The 21,489-nt window shown below is 36.1% G+C and overlaps 4 protein-coding genes across 7 annotated transcripts; 2 read left to right on the forward strand and 2 right to left on the reverse strand.

Moving 5' to 3' along the window:
• The first annotated feature begins 6,213 nt into the window (after positions 1–6,213).
• On the forward strand, positions 6,214–9,103 carry LOC131429546 (FUN14 domain-containing protein 2). Of its 4 annotated transcripts, none has more exons than XM_058593736.1 (4): positions 6,214–6,416; positions 6,912–7,059; positions 7,135–7,330; positions 8,156–9,103. In XM_058593736.1, exons 2-4 carry the CDS (start codon positions 6,914–6,916, stop codon positions 8,336–8,338), a joined length of 525 nt encoding a protein of 174 aa, XP_058449719.1. In that variant the 5' UTR covers positions 6,214–6,416; positions 6,912–6,913; the 3' UTR covers positions 8,339–9,103. The 4 variants fall into 4 exon arrangements, with proteins under 4 accessions (XP_058449719.1, XP_058449723.1, XP_058449721.1 ...); XM_058593740.1 differs by lacking the exon at positions 8,156–9,103 and adding an exon at positions 7,516–7,929; XM_058593738.1 differs by lacking the exon at positions 6,214–6,416 and adding an exon at positions 6,477–6,556.
• LOC131429545 (L-xylulose reductase) lies at positions 9,094–11,301 on the reverse strand. The gene is made up of 4 exons (XM_058593735.1): positions 10,115–11,301; positions 9,929–10,040; positions 9,620–9,872; positions 9,094–9,554 (listed from the first exon to the last, which is right to left on the reverse strand). The coding sequence occupies exons 2-4, from the start codon at positions 9,978–9,980 to the stop codon at positions 9,131–9,133; spliced, it is 729 nt and encodes a 242-aa protein (XP_058449718.1). The 5' UTR covers positions 9,981–10,040; positions 10,115–11,301; the 3' UTR covers positions 9,094–9,130.
• A 5,573-nt stretch (positions 11,302–16,874) lies between these two features.
• On the forward strand, positions 16,875–18,086 carry LOC131429547 (uncharacterized). The gene is made up of 3 exons (XM_058593741.1): positions 16,875–17,144; positions 17,204–17,857; positions 17,914–18,086. Exons 1-2 carry the CDS (start codon positions 16,994–16,996, stop codon positions 17,827–17,829), a joined length of 777 nt encoding a protein of 258 aa, XP_058449724.1. The 5' UTR covers positions 16,875–16,993; the 3' UTR covers positions 17,830–17,857; positions 17,914–18,086.
• A 126-nt stretch (positions 18,087–18,212) lies between these two features.
• LOC131429548 (transcription factor A, mitochondrial) lies at positions 18,213–19,622 on the reverse strand. The gene is made up of 2 exons (XM_058593742.1): positions 19,443–19,622; positions 18,213–19,381 (listed from the first exon to the last, which is right to left on the reverse strand). Exons 1-2 carry the CDS (start codon positions 19,490–19,492, stop codon positions 18,676–18,678), a joined length of 756 nt encoding a protein of 251 aa, XP_058449725.1. The 5' UTR covers positions 19,493–19,622; the 3' UTR covers positions 18,213–18,675.
• Between the last annotated feature and the right edge of the window lie 1,867 nt (positions 19,623–21,489).

Below are 21,489 nucleotides of genomic sequence, written 5' to 3' on the forward strand. Positions count from 1 at the left end.
TGCTTGCAGGGATGCCAGATTTCATCAAAATATTTGAAAATAAATCGTCACAATAAATTATTGGATTACGCTGATAATATATTTAACTTTTTCGCGATGTTGGAAGGTAACCATTTATTTGACTCAACGTTGTTCATCTAGACTATTTTTTATTGTGTTGGTAGTTTTCACCCGAAATTAAGTGGCGGCAGATCAGAAGCAAGTAAATATTGTAGCAAAACGGGTTCGATTTTGTATTGCGTTGGAGGATGAGAAGTAGGCACAATTATGTATATAGTTTTGGCAATATGTAATAAATCTGTATCCTGCATGAAATTCGCATGGACATATACAAATCAATACATTACATATAATTCTGTATGAATGGCAACTCTGTTGGTAAATGAAAAAATAAACACAGTCTAGATGACAAACAGGATATTTTTGATAGGGTAACGTGGCGCCATCATGACACATGTGAGTACTGTCCCAAATAAAGGAATATTCGAAATGACCGTTAAAATGGTTGAAGAATCTAATTTGAGTGTCCTGTCTGTTAGTCTGTGTGCATACTTCGCCTAAAATGTCCAGTCTCAAGTTTTTTAGGATTTTGTACGAAATGTTATCTATTCCGGGGGACGAATGATCTTTTTTATTTTTCAATATTTTCCAGAATTCTTCGAAATTTATTATATCCTGTTCGCCGTCGTTGGCTGACTGGGTTTTAGATGGGTTGAAATACAATTCTTTTGATTTTTTTTGGTAATATTTTTCGATGAACTTTTCTGCTACGTTTTGAATCGGGTGGTGGTCCGCTCCACGTTGTTTTCCATCTAAAGCTGCGTTTACTCCTCGTATAATACTCCATAATTGCGTGGGAGGTGTTTGTTCATTTATTTTTTCCTTAAGATCTCTTTCGTAGTTTCGTTTTTCTCTTCTTACTGTCCTTTTAAATAATGCTCTGGTTTTCTGTAGCTCTATCTGTGCTTTAAGTGATTTGTGTTTGTTGAAGTATTTTAGTTTTTCTCGTTTCGCATTGTATAGTTGTTGTATCTCATCGTTCCACCATTTTTTTAAGAAATTTGTTTTTTTATTCGCAATTATATAACTAGCTTCTTTAATTTTTTCTTCGAATACTTCCTGCATTTCTTCTGGGTTATATAGGAATTGTGGCTGTATGCTGTTTAGTCCGTCGATCGCTTTTTTAGTATTCACCTTTTCCGTTTTCCTTTCGAGAATTGTTGTTTTTGTTTCAATTTCCATTACGATGCACATGTGCACGCTACCGAATTCTTCTTCCTTTACCTTCCATTCAATTTTCGAGGCGAGTCTCCTGGTCGCGAAGGATAAATCGATTGCTGTAGGTGCACTGTTTATTCGCGGGATTGTTGTCGGGTGACCATCGTTCAGTAGGATTAATTTTGAGTTTTCTAGTTCATTTGCTATCGTTTTTCCTCTTTCACAGGAACGCGAGAACTCGTCCCACAAGGGGTGCCTGGCGTTAAAGTCACCTGTGAGTATGATTTCTCCTCTTGTGTTTTCCATTTCCTTGAATAACGTTTTAATTTTTTCCACCGTTTGCTTTGTGTGTCTGCTGTCTGGGGGCACATATACTGACAGGATAGTGAAATTGTGTTCTAAGTTTTTTGTTTTTATAGCTATCGTTTCCAGTGGGTTTAAATTATCTATCTTGACTTCTTCATAAGTTATGTTTTCTTCGATAAGTAGGCCTACTCCTCCAAAGCCCTCTTCTCTGCATTTCATCAAGAATTTGTATCCTTTTATTGTGTATTTTTCTTTTGGTTTGATCCATGTTTCTTGAATGCTGGCTACTGTGATTTTTTCTCTATGTAGAAACAGGAGGAGCTCTTCCCTCGTTTCTACTGGTCTTATTGACTGAATATTGTGCTGTAGAATTCTAATTTTCTGGTTCGTCATTATAATTGTTGTTCTCTTCTTCTGTTATAAAAATTTTTTCTTCGTTTGTAGCCATATAGTTTATCATTTCTGTGATTATATCTCCAAGCGCAGTACTGGTTTTAATTATTATTTCTTCATAGCTAATTTCTGTTTGATTGTTGTATATTTCTTCTTTGATAGCTTCTTGCAATTGCTTAAGTTTTCCGATTAAACTTACATTTTTCCAAAAAGTCCTTATTTCTCTCCTCATGTTTTCAATATCGTTATATTTGTGATTTTCTGTTGCTGTCGTCTTATTTGTTTTGTGTTCGTTCTTTCCTTGTTCTCCTTCATTAAAATCTTTTCCATCTCTTTTTTCTCTTCTATACGTTCTTCGTTGTTCTTGTTTGTGTTTCCCATGGTTTCTCGTTTCGGTGTATCTGGACCCAGCTTCTGATCTTACCTCATCGTCCAGTTTGGGAAATTCTTCCTCGTAATTTTCGAGTAATTGAAATCTGTTTTGACGGAAGCAATTTTTGGCCTCGTAGTATGTGAGTTTGTCTTGCTGCATTTTATTTGTTATCTGTATTTGTTTTCGTTTTTCTGGGCACTCTGTACTATTAGCTGTGTGATTCCCTTGACAATTAATGCATTTTATGTGACATTGTTTCTGTTCGTTTGTATCGTGGCTCTCTCCACATGAGTTGCATTTTTTCGTTCGTTTGCAATTGCTTGTTTTGTGTCCGTAGCCCCAGCAGTTTTGACATTGCTTGATCGGGAATAAATAGAGTTCTACTCGGAATCTGCAACCATACATCGCTACGTTCTCTGCCATCTTTTTACCGTTGAACGTCAGTTTTACATTTTTTGTTTTTGTTAATTTCTGTTCTTTATCCATTTTTTGCAATCTTTCTACTTTTGTGATTTGTATTTCCGATTTCAGGTGTTCCATTATCTCCGCGTCTTCATATTTCAGTGGAACGCCTTTGATTATGCCGATGGTTTGTTTTAAATTTATTGGTACGAAGCATTTCAGGTTGTATTCCTGCAGAGGTGTTGTTATTAACTTGCACGCTTCTTGCACCGTCTCAAACTTAACTTTATAACGAAATTTCCCAATCCGTTGTATTTCTAGGAATTTTATATTTTTTGTGTTGAGGCATTTTCCAACATCTATAGGATGTTGCTGCGTTGGTTGTTCTAAATTGACGGGCTCTAGATAGACGGTATCATCCGTCCAGCTTAGCGGAGTTTCTTTAGCAGTATTTTTCTTCGTTGTTGCCGTACTGTCTCCTGTTTGATTAGTTTGCATGATTTTTTTCTTAGTATTTAGGTTTGCTACCGTTTTTTGGTATTGTTTCCTTGTCTGGATTTGTGATGTCTTGTTCATTGTTTTATTTTCCATTTGATCGCGTATTTTAAGCCTATATTTTCGTTCTACAAAAACATGCACCGTAGCTCCTGCTCGGTTTACTTTTTGCCAGCTTGTTTTAATGGAATTCCTTGTTTTGCTTACAAAAGCCTTACACGCATATGGAGAATCGCTTTTACACGTGGAAAATGCGATGTTCAGATTTTTGTCCGGACAATTTCTATTTTGCGCTGCAGTAATCTCCGCGACTAATCACTTATATATGAAAATCAGAAAAACTAATATTTATCGACACTTTTCTATTCGGAAAATTTTACGCAGGTCCTAAAACTTTTTGCATGAATTTAATTTTCCGTAGATCCGCAAGCGCTTCAACGTCATTCGTGTGATATAACTTTTTGCCTCCTGCTAACTTTGCTTATTCAACAGAACACAATGTAGTTATTTATTTTCTATTTCAGGCTAATAATATAGAATCATTCATCTAATGAAATTAATAATGATATAAGATATTTTCGGTAATACGAGAGAAACTAGCTGATACGATCATACCGATGTCGGTAAACACTTCAATGTGCAGAATCCATCATATATACATACGAACAGAGATACCAGGTCATTTTTTCAAAAATCTGTGGTCAAATCCAAAACCAGTCTGTGAAAATCTGTGACCGTTTTCCGCACCCCGATAGCAGTTCAAAATCAAGTTTGGTGAGCAACACAAAAAACCCATTTTCCGTCCCCATTTCTGCTGATCGAATTCAATTTAGTGAGCAAAAAAAAAAAAAAAAGGTCTCACAACCAACACGCTGTAACTGTTTGGTGCTCAACTGTACTCGATTGCCAAAATCTGTGAAAATCAGTGATTTATTCAAGAATCTGTGAAACACAGATTAATCTGTGAACCTGACTGACATCCCTGGCATACGAATAATGCAGAAAAGGCACACGTTACACGGTGAAAATAAAGTATCCATTTGCGTGTTTTATTAAACCCATTAAGCTCATTTGATGAGTACATTTTTTTTCTCAATAATGGAAGAAAAAATTGGTGGTCTGTTATCCAATTGTAAATGGGGGAACGAACTGGAAAAGGCAAAAAACTACCCAATATTATTACATTTTACTATGGATTTAACAGCAAGTGGGGTTGGAACTGGATTAGTTTTGGCTTTAAACGAAAACGGCATTAAAAAGATTCTTGAGTAAAACGTAATGCACTTGCACACTTATCACCGACTCTCGAGCTCGGTATAACGAAATGCATTTATGTTTGGATGCTTTGCTTAGTCATCAATTTCTGCAATTACTTACAGTGATCAAATTTAGCGTTGCCGAGATTCTCAGTAATTATTCATTCTAACCGATTACCGAGCAGCCAGCGGTCGGATTTTTCTTTGAACAGCATCCATATCAAGATTTTAAACATCTCAAATTGAGAAAATTTTCGGTGAGCATTAGAAAAAGGTTCAAGTGCAAATGACACTTTCTTTTTTTCTATCTCTTTCAATTATTACGACAAATTCCAGTTATTTCTAATACATTTTACAATGTATATCAATGTCGCGGGCACCGGATGGTCAGAATCGTCTCAGTGATATCTGTGCCGAAATGAGATGAAAAATTAAGTAAACAAAGAGAAGCTGTCATTTGCACTTAGGTCGTTTGGAAAATTCTATACTAAAATGTTGAAACTCGTGTTGAAGTATTGTACTTTCTGACAGCGACAAAATGCCGCAAAGATAGCAAAACTGTCATTCGTATCGTTTCAACCTCTGAGACCACAAGCCAGAAACATATATGTGGATCCTTTAATGAACAACTCTTATGCCAGAGAAAACTACCTGTTAAAAGTATAATTGACCTAATTCCACCAGACAATTTATTTTTCTACTCGCTCTAATGCTAAAAATGTTATGAATTCCAACACACCAGAGCAAAGGGGTTAAAACTAACTCTCTGGTATGAATGGAGGTTCCGGAAGCAAACGCTTTTTGTTGTGGTGGCGTCAACAATATGTTAAGCTACGTTCATACCATTTCGATGCGCACAGTATATGACTATGAAAACGAATGTATGTCTGAAATTGAAAATCCTAAATTTTCCAATCCGAAACAGAGGAATCAAAACTCACATAATATTTTTGTATTTATGCATGAAAACAACGAAATATTTATGATAGGCAAAAAAAAAATTATGATCAAATGAAGACAAAGTTTACGTTCTTTGTACTTTTTTTTACATTTTCGGCTCCTAAACAAAGTTGTTACAGAAAATGATCTCTTGTTTTGCTGAGTTTGAGCTTAAAATATTTTTGTATCTAGAAAATGACCGCTCGACATTTGTCGACGTCAGCGGTGCAAATTTGAATGCGTCTACTTCATTTGATAAAAGACTTTTACCTAATTCATCTTGCTCTGTTATTTTCCCCGTGCTCGAAATGTTTAAAATTTTTTTGATTTTTGATACCTTATTACGAGCTACAACTGAATCTAATTTTCGTTTGAATTCTGGCCGTTCATGCAATGATTCAATCGTTTCACCTACAGTTTCATAATGTATGAAATGATCAATTCTCGGTTAATTTTTCGAAAAGGCGTATAAGCAAGTGACAGTTTCTCTTTGTTTACTTTCTCTTCTATTAATTACCAAGTGGTTTTCAGGTTTATCACTTAACAGCTCTTTGCATGAAATGATACCCGAAACTTTCGACTTTCAAACAGAATAGTGATATTAAAGAAAATCTTTTTAATCACGGATAAAGTGGCGGAATATTTATTTTCCGCCAAAAACTGCCAAAACATTCAAATATTTCCATTTTTAATAAATATTTTGGGTTGCCTTGATTTTAGTTATTTTCATAAAGCATAAAAATGTTTAATTTCATGTTTCCGTGCATAATGAGAGAAAAAATGAGAATAACTTTATGCTGGTGTGCGACATTAGAAAAAAAAGAGAGAGCCCGAGAAGAAACATCGTTGGATTGGAGCAAATTATCTGTCATCGCGTAGAAAGAAAATCTGAATCACTGAAAAGCATAATTTTCGAACGAAGTCCAAATTCTTACGTAGCATTGTGGCAATCGATTTAGAAAACTTTAAATTCTGGAAGTGCAAACGCAGCTCTACTAGAGGCAGGCGTTTTAAAATTCCCGGTTTGAAAACAGGTAAGTAAATTGCGTCTTTATACACGAGTTAAGCTGACATTTTGTTGCGCTTCCCTCATGATTTAGATGTGAAAATTCATCGATCATGTGAATCTGTGCAGGTAGGATGTAGCTTCGATTCACAGAACGTTCATTCGATGGTAATTTTTTTTTTGTAATAGCTTTCTGGTATTTCACAATAGTTCGATACGGAAAAATATCATTCCGGAAAACTAGTTATGTAATTTATGTATCCAATAATTGCATTTGAGTAAAGGAAAACAAAATGCAACATTTTAGAAGTTTTTTTTAAGTATGAAAATAATCATGAGTTCAGAAGCTTTTTCATATTGTGGCTGATAAATTTAAAGATGACTAAAGCTATACTGAATTTCTTTCATGACCTTGAACTTTTAGAACATACACAATTGGCAATATCACTCGACAATTGTCTTTATCACTTATCCCATTGAAGTTGCGAGTGTCAGTCATAAAACTTTCCCTTTGCTACTTTAGGTATGAGCGATAGGAAAATCAAGAAGAACGAAACAAATAAAGAAATCATTAACATGGGAGATGCAGCTGGAATTTTGGACCGCTTCGTTGGTGACGTTAGCAAGGGGTCGGCCACTAAACAAATTCTTATCGGTGCTGGAAGCGGATGGTAAAGTTGAACAATATCCTGTTTTACCTAGCTACTGGAGACTAGCAACAAGGAATTTTTTCTATCATTTTACAGGGCAACCGGATATATCACGATGAAAGTGGGCAAAGTAGCTGCGGTGGCAGTTGGAGGTGGAATCATTCTTCTGCAAATAGCTAACCAGCAAGGGTACATTCAAATCGATTGGAACAAAATCCACAAAAAGGTAGACAAAGTCACAGATAAGGTTGAGGAAGCTGTTACTGGCCAAGGACCGAGTTGGGCTGACAAGGTAAGCGCCACCGTTCATCCTGTAGTTGTGAAATGATAGGAAAACAACCATTCAATCGATCCATGGTTTCACAACTGCTTCTGAACCGTAATGTTCGGAACATCGTAGCTTGCGCTTACGTATCTGAAGCATTCCTTGCACAAAGCACTCTCCTCCAATGCTTAGCGTGTGTTTCCTTCTTACAGGTGATACAAGTCGCTAAAGAAAATACCTATCTAGCCACCGGTTTTCTTGGTGGTTTCCTGATTGGTATGGCTTCTTCCTAAATCTCAAGAACAATCCCGACAACACGAACATGAAGAGGGCGAGCGAAGTAATCAACTCCAAGATAGTTATAACAAACGTTTCAAGATTGTATATAGCCACTAATTAAAAATAATGTGAAATATTGACAACTATTCACAATGCCAATGATACAATTTGTTTAGCCCAGAGAAATTCATGGAAGTGTTTTGATGCACTTGCATTGATAGTCATGTCTCAAAATTTGTGAATTATACTACAATTTGACCTTGATCAAATTGCATATTATTTTAGTTCATTGCATTCTAACTAACTCTGAATAAAAGCGAATCATATATGCTATAAGTAACATATAATTGCGTATTTTTTATAATTTTGTTTCACTTCCATTCCCCGATTAATTGAAGAGCTTCCGTAGAAGAGTGCCTTGTAGAAATTCTCCTGGAGTCAACGTTTCCAGAATAATTTTATTAACTCAGAAAGCAGTCTATATTACATTATCGATAGGCTGGACTATTGTAACGATCCTCTAATTTACAGTACAACTGAGCGAATTAATTTCAATCGATATCATTTTTACAGGCCGAGCGCTTCGTTGACCGGAAAATAAATCAAGCAGAGGATGTGCTGAAGAAAAAGGGCAAAAAGGCACATAAATGGTACACCAATCTAATCGGCGATGATACCGGGTGCAAACTGAATGATCTGCATATATTTTTGTGTGCCTTTGCGGCGGGGGTAGCCATTGGCGTAGGAACGGCCTAGATTTTTTTTAAGACCGTGCAGATAAGATGTTGGCAGTAGAACTTCGGAAAGGCTACCATCTGAACCATAAAATCGAACGAACAATATATTGCCAGCGAAAATCCACCAACTAATAGTAACACTGCTTTTCGTCAACCTAACGAAAATCTGGTAGTCTACGAATGTTCATGTTTTACCATATGAAGTTATCTTATACAAGCCTATGCCTGCTGTGAACGATCAAGTAGGGAACATTAAAAGATGTGAGTTCATTTAAAATTTGCATTGAACTTCCGTTAGCTTTGAATGCCCAACATAAACTATTCGCTGTGATTGTATGAACAGGATTTGAGTTTGCAATAAGTTTCTCCGTTGTGTAAGAAATACTTTACTGAATCTGAAATCGCCTAAGTCATGCATACTCAATTGTATTTATATTATTGTTAAGTAGGAACCACACGATCGTCAAAAGCACAATCATTAAACCAGCAACATTTTCAGACCCCTTGTTTTGAATCGCCGGTACGACACTGGTCTTCATTTATATGTACTTATCAAACCAAATAAGAATTTCATGAAAATTCACATAAATATGCAAAAGTTTTCCCTACATTATTAGGAGAACAGTTAACAAATACAGTCACCATAAGAATTTATGTTTCATCTTTCGAAAACTACGTTGTAATGCTACTTTTAAGACGAATTCAACTTCTAAGTTTCTTGTCTCGTAATCGATTTGTAATAGTTTGAACATCATGAAATATAAAATCAACGGATTTAATAAAACATGTTTTTATTATCAACATCTGAACATCAGTTACCCGCAAGATATCCGCCTTCCACGGGCAAACAGTGCCCATTGATATATCGAGATTTATCACTCAGCAAGTATACGATTGGTTCAACTACATCTTGAACTTCACCGAAACGAGCGAGAGGTATTTTTGCGATCAGCGGGTCGGCTTTGGCTGGATCACTCCAGTTCTCGCGTCCCATCCTGTTCAGGATAACGGTAGGATTGACACTGTTGACTCGAATTTTCTTCGGCCCTAGCTCGCAAGCTAAGCTTTTAGTCATTGCATCCATTGCTGCCTTGGTCATGGAATAAACCGAATGTCCTTGGAATGCCTTGATGCTAGCCAGTGACGATAGATTTACGATGCTGGCACCCGATGGCATCTTTGGGATGAGCAGTTGACACACGTGGAAGGCCGCTTTTATATTGATGTTGAATGTTCTGGAATGGTAACCAAAAACATGTAATCCAGTACCGTATTCAAAGTAACGTTGTTTTCAACCTACGTGTCAAATTCCTGCTCAGTTAGCTCCTCGTATGGTTTAATAATAGCTATACCTGCATTGTTAACCAGCCCATCAACTCTATCAATTGCTTTCAAAGCCTCAGTAGTTGCATTCCAATCGCTTAGATCGACTTGAATAATTTCAATCGAAGGACATTCCGATTTTAGTGCTTCTAATGGACCGAGTGATCGTGAAACTGCTATCACCTGGGCATTCATGTTCACTAGTGTTTTACATAGTTCATTACCAATTCCTGTAACATATGATAGAAGCACAAATCAACAAAACATGTCCGGAAAAATTAATTACCTTGTCCAGCGCCGGTCACTACTATTTTCTTGTCCCTCAATGATAAATCCATTTTAGGTTCAACGAAATTTAATTCTACTAGATTTTTTAAAGTTTGTATTGACGGACTTAGCTGACGAAAAGAAGTAGAGAAAAAAATTGTATTCAAATTGTTTCTGGCAATCTTATCAGTAGCTATAAACAAACCTCTACAAAAATACATTAATCCACCACAAACGCAATAAAGTAAATTGCATATTAGTGAGAGATGAATTCATAATCGCATATAAGACCTACATCCAAATAAATGTGTATTTTCTTATCATGAGCTATTGAGACCTTTCAGATACGGTTCCAGAGCCAGAACAAAAAAGTAATTTACATTCTTAGGAAAACAGTTATTGCTGCAATGCGAAACACAAAAGCAGCTTTCTCCTGTGTCGTTCTGAATCTGCGTTTCTGTTTTCATATTGTAAAAGGCCTGAATTGCAGGAGTTTCTCTTTTCCTATTTTCAGTTACAAGAACTTTTTTTTTACTAAACTATCATTTGGTTCACCAAAGTGTTTTCAAGTATTTTTAATTTTTCAAGGCAATGTGTTCGCTTATTCTGATGACTAGAGATGGGCAATTCGCTCCTGAGCTGTTCCAGTGAATCGAATCATTGAAGTGAGCTGACAGCTCACAGCTCTTTTCAAAAGAACCGCAGCTCACTAGCTCACTCATTAGGTTTTGCACGATGACCACTTTAATTAGGTTTTGCACGAACATGACATAACCTCACAAAAATGAACAGAATGAACTTTTTTTGACAGTCGACGTGTACTTGTTTACAGTTTAAAAGTTCATCAGAAGTTCATCGTTCGAATGTAAAAATTGCAAGTCGCCTCACACTCAACAGATTTATACATATATCGCTCCTTGATGCTGGAATCACATACAGGGCAATCTTTTTAGTTATTTTCACTGTGGAATACGTTTTTAACAGGCACTTTTTCGTCATTTTTTCAATTTTTAACTTGCAGTCGCAAAACAAAACAAGTACACGGCAACTGTCAAAGATGAACTTGATTCATCGGCAGTTCATTTGTGTCGTCATCGTGCAAAACCTAATTAGGTTTTGCACGAACATGACATAACCTCACAAAAATGAACAGAATGAACTTTTTTTTGACAGTCGACGTGTACTTGTTTACAGTTTAAAAGTTCATCAGAAGTTCTTCGTTCAAATGTAAAAATTGCAAGTCGCCTCACACTCAACAGATTCATACATATATCGCTCCTTGATGCTGGAAACACATACAGGGCAATCTTTTTAGTTATTTTCACTGTGGAATACGTTTTTAACAGGCACTTTTTCGTCATTTTTTCAATGTTTGCAGTCGCAAAACAAAACAAGTACACGGCAACTGTCAAAGATGAACTTGATTCATCGGCAGTTCATTTGTGTCGTCATCGTGCAAAACCTAATAAACTACCAATGAACTGCCGATGAATCAAGTTCACCTTTTGACAGCTATCAGTGGTTTGTTTACATATTTATTAACACGAATTAACAACAAATTAGAATGAACGCAATGAACACATAAACAAACCACTGATAGCTGTCAAAATTGATTCATTTTGTTAACTTTTGTGAGGTTATGCCATGTTCGTGCAAAACCTAATGATTCAATTTCGATCATACATATGAAAGAAAACCGGTGCATGAAAAAAAAACGGTGCACAAAATGAACCTTAAGTTCAAACTACACACTTAATTTTTTTAGCTGAGTCTCGGCAAAAAAATGCCGAGATTCGCACAGCCGAGTAATCAGCAATCATCTCGGCAAAACTAAAATTACTGAGCGTCTCGGCACCCTCAAATTTGACAAACGTCAAATATTGCCGAAATCGTCAGCATACGATTTACTGCTTGCTCCGTGAAACGTTCACTGAATATTCGGCAATCCAATAAAACGAAAAAATGAAAAAAAATAAATTACCGAATCATCAGTAATTAAAAATCTAGTGAATTAATTTTGTTTGAAATTTCTCAACATTATAAACACGCCATTCAGGATCAAAAATTCATTTTATTGACACTTAAAGGAGGCTCACAAATTTGTTGCCAGTAGTGCTTGAAGCCTCTACCTGAAAACATGTAGCATTAAAAAAACGGCGTTTCCGGATGCGGCCACCTTGAGTCGAACTGGAAATATGAAAATAAAAATAAATTTATATATATATATATATATATATATATATATATATATATATATATATATATATATATATATTGATTTTTGGCTTACAAAAATGTTCAATATTTAATGATGCATATACGGTATTGTTCAAAAAATAAACTTACTTTGATCCATTGAATTATTCCATGCATTGGGATATTTTATCGCATATCCCCCAAAGTTTTGTCTCGAGGACGCTTTGAGCCCCGTGTTGGGTGTTTTCCCTTATAATCGCGAGTACTCTGATAAAGTCGCTTTTTATAAAGCGAAACATGTCACTATATTTATTCAATATTTTTACTTGCAAGTGGTTCCACGCTTCTTCGAAGATTATCCATTTTTTCACTCGAGAATTTCATCAGAAAATAATCGCGCAATGCGAAGCGAAAATGTAACGCGGCAATAAATGACAGCTGTCGTGCTGAATCTCGGCCACAGCTAGCGCATATTCCGAAATCTCGGCAAATGTCTCTGCTGATGTCGGTATATCTGTTGTTTACTGATAAATTCAGCAAGCAATTATGCCAAATTTCGGCAAAGTGAAGCATTTTACCGAAATATCAGTGAATGCATTTAACGAAGTTCAGAAAACTGCGTATTGATTACTGAGCAATCAGCAAATTTACATGTTGCTGATCAGTTTCGGCATTTTATTATGCCGAGCTCAAGAAATGGTTTTAAGTGTGTAAAAGAGCTGATGAGCTGATACATCGAATCGATTCACTTTGGTGAGCTGATCGGTTCGGAGCTGTTCACCAAAATGAGCTGTTTTGCACGCCTCTACTGATGACTAGGGATGTCGGAAATTTCGAATTACTCCATTATTTAATAATCGAGTATATTTTTTAAACTAATCGATTGAAATTTATTCGATTATCTGGGATATTAGTCGATTACTCGATTATTTATTCGATTATCACTATGGGATTTTTTTGATTATTCGATTAGCTCAATAATCGAATATTAGTTTTAAGTTAATCGATTAAATATTACTCGATTATCTGGGTTATTAATCGATTACTCGATTAATCGATCGATATTACGACATCCCTACTCATGACGTAATTCGTTGGCGGTGCTTTCATTGAATGTGTTTTGCTGAGTTATTGTTTGTAGTTTTCATTATTTCATACGTCTCTTTCACTAATTTAAATTAAATTATGAATTTAGTTTGCTAATGCATAATGTAAGCCGACTAGAATAGCACATATATCTGTTTAAATGCTTTGTTTACCGCTTGTGCGACCAATTAGGGATCACTACACTGCACAACCTGTCAAATGAAAGGAATTAACTTCACTCGTATTCAATTATCTATTAGATTATCAATTTATTCGATGAAATGGTACCGAATATAAAATAATGCTCAAATTAACTCAAAGCTGTTTGCGCTAGCCGGTCAATGACAGCCAAACAATCTTTTCATATCGCATTACCGTAGCCAGTACGTGGTGATCTGCACTCGAGCACTTTGCTTGGGCACCGAAATAACGTGTATTTGCACACATCTCATATACATACACAGATTCAAGAAGATAAGGAATCACTTCGCTCTGCTCTGAGATCTGTTGTTCTCTGTCACGTTTGGCTCTGAGAGAACTTGTATGCCAACCTTGAAAAATTGAAAAAGGCCTATGCTCATGGCAATTGAAAACAAATTTATGTCTCAGCTTCAACGTCGAAGCGATTTTATTGATGAACGACGAACTCTTCGATGATACGAAATAAGTATAACAAAAAATTTCCTTCCAAAAGTATATCGATATTTCATTGTATTGAAAAACACATACGAATATCCGTTTTTCATTCATTAGTTTTCATTCACAACGAACTGTTACATCTGATTTCATACAACATAAGCAGGGCATAACCTGAAAATTTCGTCATGAGTTGCCACTAGATATTTTTAAGTTAGTTTTAGTGGTTGGGTGTTCACTGTGATTGGTAGGTATGGGCATAAATCAAATAAACATAGATTTCCCAGTGTAATAGTAATGTAGGTGAGCAACCCGTGACACCAAAAGAGCCGTCTGGTGGAGAATGGGTGGATAAATGCTCCTAAAATGCATGCATAAAGTTGCCTGCGCATTTAACACAACCACAGTAGCTAATGGAAAAAAGTACACCCGTTTCTCACTAGAGGTGCTGTTAGTGTCACCGTACAGTGGTAAATCTATGTTTGTTTGATTTATGGTATGGGGGAGATGATCAGGACAATATACGCTCAAAATTTACATCGGAACCGCTATGAAGAGAGTAACTACAGAACATTTCATTGTGAAACAAATCAAGGATTACTAAACTGAAGCGATAATTATTTGTAAGAATCAGTTCATTCGAAAATAAAGCTTCAAAGAAGCTAACTATCGTCTTCATTTATCATTATCATAGCACGTGAGATTAGGCCCAATTGGCCGTCAATTAAAATTACTCCATATAACATATCTCTCTCGGTAACCGGTTGTTTAGAGGTTGAGGAAAAACTATAAGTATAAAAACCAACATTTTGCTAGAAATTTTTCGAAGCATTTCGACTATTTTAAATCAGAATAAATTGTCATTTCCATTTTTGTAGATTGTTCCTCATAAAATAATTGTCCTTCACTCAAAAAAAAAATCACAAAATTACGCGAAAAGTCTTGCATTTAATGGTCCCCGAATGCCAGTATTTGTTAAAAAAATTCGACATTATAATGATTGTTTATTGTCACTCTCAAAGTGACGTTCATAAATGAGTGCGTTCAATACCATTATCCGTGTTGCTAGTTGCGATTTTTGACAACTCGACATGATATAGTACATGATATCCCGGATATCATACCAAAATGGCGATACGCGTTGACATCAAATTGTATGGGATATCATGTGATATCGCACATGATATCATCGGATATCAAGTATATCCGTATATCACTTGATATCAGCTGAGAAAAGTGAGTTCGTTCCATTTTAGACTACTATTTCCGGTGCCGGGGACTGGTATAGTCGGAATGGATTCGTTTGGCCATCAACTGGTAAGTACAATCAATTGGAACTGATTTGAGCACAGATTTGAACCGACGACACGACCAGGCACTCTGAAGGAAATTCGGCTTGAAACATGTTCGTAAACGATTTGCTATCAGTTACCATAAATTGAGGGATCCCTCGCTATTGACAAAAACAATCTTTTCGAGCAACACTGTTTAGTTGCTACGAACAAGTTTCCAAGGAGTCCCAATATAAATAAACAAAGAGTTTATCTCCAGAAGTTTGCTACAGGTGGGACAAAGGTCGGGTTCAGGTTTCCCGTATCTAGTGCAGCAATCAATCTAAAAAATTCAAATTGACTCGGTCGGTTAAGGGACGATACGGTTAGATTTCGCGTGAAGAATATATCGCTGTTTTGCCTGAACCATCGATCCATTCTGGTTCCGGGAACAAAAATCGATCACTCTTGAGGAACGAAAACATACTCCGTTGCACTGCTGATATCGAGGGAACCGGAACCTGAACGATTATCACGAGCAAACTAGAGTGCCTATAACCAGAGTGACGACGTCTCATCCGTAATGTTGGCAACAAATCAAAACATTTTATCCGAAATGTTGGCAGTTTTGTTAGATGTCCATTGTATTTGACAGGTCGTTTGCTCGTTTGGAACAAAGCTGTCATTCCAAACGAACAGCTGTCGTCACCCTGGTTATAGGCACTCTAGAGCAAACTATATCACTATCCTCTGCTTTGGTACTCCATACGGAGATATTTGATACGCCTAACAAAACAGCGCTCATAGACATCCAAAGTAAAAACATCGATGCTAATTTGTCAGCAAAATGTGGTCTATGCACTACAAGAGAATACATAGCTCCAATTTTCATTTTATATTTCAAACTAATGCATTCAAAAGCAATCGTTTATGTATATATGAAATAAAATGTGGAGCTGAATCGATTACGGACACTTTATTTAATATGAACGTATTATGGAATGAATGGGGTAAAATTACAAAATTTTTACAATTACAAATTACAATACAAAATTAGGTTACAAAAATCAAGTAGCTTTCAGGTATTCTGGGATAATATCAATAGTTTGTGGTTTTACACCCCAGGCTATTCTCCAGTCGCCAGGTTCTCTCCATTCAACGTAGAGAAGATCTGAGTTTTTTAAGTTTCAGTTTGCAGCACAACTTGGTAGATTGTACTTGTTGTTCAGCTTTCGAACGGGTAACCTGAAAATAAATTACTATTCTAAAAAGCTGTCATTAATGCATATTTTATAAATACCTTACCTAGAAATGATAGTCATTTTTTCGGCTAGCACAAAAACATGTCAGTACCGTTTTAGATTTGTTTTTTATTTTTCAACCAGAACAACATTGGTAACTATGGTTCTGTTATTCGAAATAAACAATTTTTGTCCCTTGTTGCTAGTTTCAATATTTTTTCAAGCGATTTAGTTTTGACATTACCAGTTACTGAGGGGTAGTTAAATTTTCGATACAGTTTTAATAGACGAGTGGCAGGTCGTGTCGTCGTTTGAACCATATTCCATGTTTTGCATCAATGTTTGAAATTTTCATTTTGTTTTACTCAATGCTTCAAATTATAAACACGAACTATTTCGCGAACGATTTTAATTTTTGGTTAGAATTTGACATTTCGGTAGTTATTTTTTTATCGTATTTATTTTTAAATTGAGTTCATTACTTAAAACGAGTTATAGCGAATCAGCGTGTAGGGCTGAATTGTGTTGTCAAAAGGTTAAAAATAGTCCGACGAGATTGACTTGCAAATAATTTTTCAGAAAATAAAAACATTAATCGTTATCTAATTGCATATAAATTCAAATTGACAAAGCTTTCTCTGAATTATTGTCTAAATGGACGCTGTCGTTTTGGACCCTGAGAGGTCATCTCCCCCGATAGAGACACTTGCTGCACGACGGGAAGCTAGGAGGAAACGAATTTTGGAAAATTCGAACAATCGTCTGTCCAAAATCACAGGAAGGGAACACAACGAACCAGTCACTGGCAAGCCTAATATTTCAGGAAAGTGAACAGATTTTTTCATCATTTATTCTTGCTTCCAGATGATCGTACAGTGAAACCACCGGAGGTGATTTATCCCGATCCAGAAGATGAACGAGATGTGTATCAGCGACCACATTTTCCACCAGACGCTGGTTTACCATTAGCCAATGGTGATATATTTTCGCTCCTGAGTACTTTACAACAAGCACAATCGAATGGAGGAATATCCGGTGTCGACACGGCTTATTCCGGTGGACCAACGAATGATGTACCAGCAGTTCCAGAAAGTAGATTCTTGACGTTTTTGCGTACAAAAATTCATATAGCTTTAATGGGAATTGCTGTTTATTTAATGTTTGCTACTGATCAACGATATCTGATTGGAGGGAACGTTTTCATTTTGCTGTTGAGCTGGGAACTGGTGGAAGTGTTCCTGTTGAAATCGCACGAACCAAAATCATCCTTCTTGGATATAGTGCTGCTCCTTGGAGGAATATCAAATAAATATTCCCGAATTATGATGAAAATCGCACAAACCGTAAACAAAGTACTAAAAGATGTTGCGTTTTTCATATTTTTCTTTGTGCTAACACATCTGGTGTGGAGTAGAATGGTGCTAGGGATCGAGTTTAACTATGTTTTAGGATATGATCGATTAGAATCGGACCGGGAACTGGCATCGTAGGGAGCTCTTTCGCAAAAATTGCGATAAGGTGAGTTAAACATGATTTCCGGTTTAGTCTTTTATTCTAATAATTTCAAATACAAGACCACAACTTGGTAAGTGTTCTCGGATCCTGTTCAAGGGCGCCTTTTGGACCCAATGTGCATGCTGTAACACTTACGAGCGAAACCAACCAACAAGATTAGATATAATTTGTTGCGTAAAAAATAAGTTGTGTCTATTAGCGATAAATAAGTATGCATTTTTAAAAGCCATAATTGTAGCTTTAACTCTACTCAAATGTGAAATCCGAATCATCCAAACAAATCAATCCAAAAATTTCCGGATTCTGTTGTACCTACCAGATTATGCTTTTCGAAAATATGTTCTTATTGCGTTTCAAATTACATTAAGATTTATTTTATATTTATTCGAAATTGATCTTTAAATGGATACAAAATCATTACACCAGACATTTGCAAATTACGGTTGATTTCTCGGACATGAAATGCAAATAACTATCTGGGGTTTCTAAAAATATAACCATGAAACAAGCCAAATCAAAACCATGTCCTTGCGCTGAGACCAGCGTCAGAACTTAAAAATCGACTTTAACTTGTGAACAATGCCTTTCTTTGTTTGCTTTTCAATTGTATGACTCGTAAGGTGTGATTCCTTTACCGTTTCTTGACTATTCTTTGTGTTGTGGTTTTCTATCACTATTGTCGGTTCGCACGTGCCCCTATCCAGTGGTTCCTTAGAGAGGCTCTTGTTGCCTTCTATCGGGTTTAGTGTAGTGGTTTGTCGTGAATATGGCATCGGTGAGGACACACTGTCGATTACATCTGGATTGGGACACCCGAGTTCCTATTTGCTGTTATTCGATTTATTGGTTCCTTTCTTTGGTGGTATTATAATACTTTTGCGACGGACCACATCCATGTTGTCTTGTGACATCATCTTCTCCTCCCATTTCGACAAATCGTCATGGAATTTTACAAGTGCATCAGCAGCGCGCTGATTGTAGGGCTGTTTTTCCGCTTCACTTAGTTTACCCCAAACTTCTGCCATTTTTTTAATGTGTGTTTTATTTTCCTCCCTACTCATACTGGTCGTTTTATGTTCGGCACAATATAACAGGTAACCATTAAGAGGACGTTTTGGTCTTCCAAGTTCCTTCACTCGCTTGCGATGTTCACGTTTATCTTTATCTTCTTGTTTCTGCAACCGCGCTTGTCGAATTTCGTCCTTTTGTTGATCTGTAAGTTGATTCAAATATTTGGCATTTTTCATAAGCCAAACTTCCTGTTCTTTCTTATATGCCTCCGTGAGCTTAGATTTGGAAGCAGCGTCCAGCACCTGCCACTGGGCGGCTGCCATTTTAGAAATTTCTGCTGGAGTGGCATTGGGATGTTTGGCCAATAAAGAAGGACGAACACTCTGGGCGAATCTTATGAAAGTATTCAACGGACGTTTCGGTTTTTCCGTTTGGGTTGATGCAGCTCCAGCTGGATCATAAAAATGATGTGAAGTTTTGAATCCGCAGTTCAGTTGGTAAGCTGTAAAAATTGGTCTATAATATGCACATCGTTAATCAAAAGTTATGTTTCTCAATTATAGATGCATCGATTTACCTATGACCGACAATATTAAAAGACCGTACCAAATTGATAATTTGCATCATTAAAACGATCTATATTTGTAACAAACACGCGAAATAGGTTCAGATGTTTACGAAAAAAGGCTGGCGTTTGAATGTTCAATAATTCAACATTTTGTCGATGTCGACTTCTGCACGTTCAGTATGAGATACACAAAGATTTGAGTAAAAGATTGTAGGGTACACTGAAACAATACCCCACATTATCAGATCCGAATGAATTCCGAATCGATGAGAAATTTTTATCCGAAATTCCATGTGGAAATCATTAGGTTTTTTACCGTCACTGCTAACCTCAATCGGATGAACACATTTTGACAGTTCAGCTGTACTGTTTGTAAACAGAAATTTCTTTTGTTTGTTTATTGACAAATTGGATCAGACCATTTACGGTCCGTATCGCCTAAATAAAGTTTTAAAACATTTGTTCACGATTGAATACGGTTCGTTTTTGATATTTATTAAATAAAAGTGACTAGTTGCAAAGTGTAAAGATGATTTTTTTTCGATGTGCTCTTCGATTTTTGTTTAAGCCTGTTTGTAAACAGTACCGCTGAACTGTCAAGGATGAATACTTGTTCATTTGTGTTGTCACGATAAAAAACCTAATTATGAATTCCGAATTAATTCCATCTCCAGTGCAATAACCGATTTCGAGTGAATTTCGCCTCAAACCGGTTGGTTCGGAAATCAATCGGAATTGAGTGAGAAGATGCGGATTGAATTCTCAATTCGATTCTTCCCCGATTGTGCACGTTTTCGTGCTAGTTTTCAGTTTATCCCTAAATAAATAATGTATATAACTGAATATATAAATTTTAATCTTCAATTTTTTTGGATATACAGAACTACTAAATAACCAGTCGTTCTTAGAATTTCAGCATAAACTGTTGAAATTCACTGAAAATTAACAAAAAGGTCCACCTTAGTCAGTATCATCTATTCTTTCAGCTGGAGTGTAATGAAATGGCGTAAGTTGCCTAACTTTTACACTAACACATTCATAACATGAGCACAATATCAATGACATTTATAGTTTTTTTGACGACAAGTTGTTCATTTAGGGGTTTTGGTGCCGCATGGGCAAAGATAAACACAAGGTGGAATAGTCTATGATTTTTCATATACCATTTCTATAGGACCCCTCGATGAAATCGGTTCACCGACGACACGACCTGCCACTCGTCTATCGAAACTGTATCGCAAATTGAACTACCCCTCAGTAACTGGTAATGTAAAAATGAAATCGCTGGAAAAACTATTGAAACTGGCAACACAAGATTATGATTTATTGATTTTGAATAACAGTTATATCACCTTGGTTACTGCATATTGAAGACTTGAGAAATGTAAACAAATACTAACTACCTCGAAGAGATTAGTTGCAAGTTCTCCAGTTTCATCACCTGTTAGAGCCGTAGATCGATCAGTTTAATCAGATAGAGGCTTTCTTGAGCGCTGGTTGAGGCTCGAACATGCGAAAAATGTCTTTTGAACCCAGCGCAATCAGATTGCCGTATGTGGCCAAGATTTATTGTATTGGATAGTTTCAATGTACTGTCGGTATCAGGTTACGTTTTAACGACTTAGATTTATCAAGACTATCTGCTTTGTGAATAAGTTTTTAAAATGTGGTGAAGTTTGAAGTCGTCTGTCCAATAATCATAATTTAGTACACATAAATTATAAAGCGAAGTAAAATCGGTATATCAATACTATTCTACGAAATGCTAAGAAAATCGAATCAAAATCACGTTAAGGTTTGGCTTTATTTTTTAATTCTTTCCAGAGAAGCACGTCATCGGTACAAATACAGAATTTATATTTGTTCTTTTCTAATGACTAATGACTGAAGTAAAACGATTTCAATTGTTCGCCAAATCATTATTCATTCACCACTTCTTTATTTGTTCCAAATCGTTCATACTATTTTCTTTTTTCAGTTAAAATATTTTTTCTACCGCCAATAGCATTCTTCGTCGATTTATTGCCCTTAAATTGTGTATTTCTTCAGAATAATT

The sequence above is a fragment of the Malaya genurostris genome, chromosome 2 (assembly GCF_030247185.1).
Source record: "Malaya genurostris strain Urasoe2022 chromosome 2, Malgen_1.1, whole genome shotgun sequence".
Classification (NCBI taxonomy): Eukaryota; Metazoa; Arthropoda; class Insecta; order Diptera; family Culicidae; genus Malaya; species Malaya genurostris.

Bases quoted from the DNA above. Each gene is read 5' to 3' on its own strand.
- LOC131429545 (XM_058593735.1), bottom strand. From the start codon at position 9,980: ATGGATTTATCATTGAGGGACAAGAAAATAGTAGTGACCGGCGCTGGA. The intron at 9,873-9,928 runs GTAATTAATTTT...CATATGTTACAG, and splicing joins AGTGACCGGCGCTGGACAAG to GAATTGGTAATGAACTATGT. The intron at 9,555-9,619 runs GTAGGTTGAAAA...TTACCATTCCAG, and splicing joins ACTGAGCAGGAATTTGACAC to AACATTCAACATCAATATAA.
- LOC131429547 (XM_058593741.1), top strand. From the start codon at position 16,994: ATGGACGCTGTCGTTTTGGACCCTGAGAGGTCATCTCCCCCGATAGAG. The intron at 17,145-17,203 runs GCAAGCCTAATA...TCTTGCTTCCAG, and splicing joins ACACAACGAACCAGTCACTG to ATGATCGTACAGTGAAACCA.
- LOC131429548 (XM_058593742.1), bottom strand. From the start codon at position 19,492: ATGATGCAAATTATCAATTTGGTACGGTCTTTTAATATTGTCGGTCAT. The intron at 19,382-19,442 runs GTAAATCGATGC...TGCATATTATAG, and splicing joins TTTAATATTGTCGGTCATAG to ACCAATTTTTACAGCTTACC.
- LOC131429546 (XM_058593736.1), top strand. From the start codon at position 6,914: ATGAGCGATAGGAAAATCAAGAAGAACGAAACAAATAAAGAAATCATT. The intron at 7,060-7,134 runs GTAAAGTTGAAC...ATCATTTTACAG, and splicing joins ATCGGTGCTGGAAGCGGATG to GGCAACCGGATATATCACGA. The intron at 7,331-8,155 runs GTAAGCGCCACC...TCATTTTTACAG, and splicing joins GACCGAGTTGGGCTGACAAG to GCCGAGCGCTTCGTTGACCG.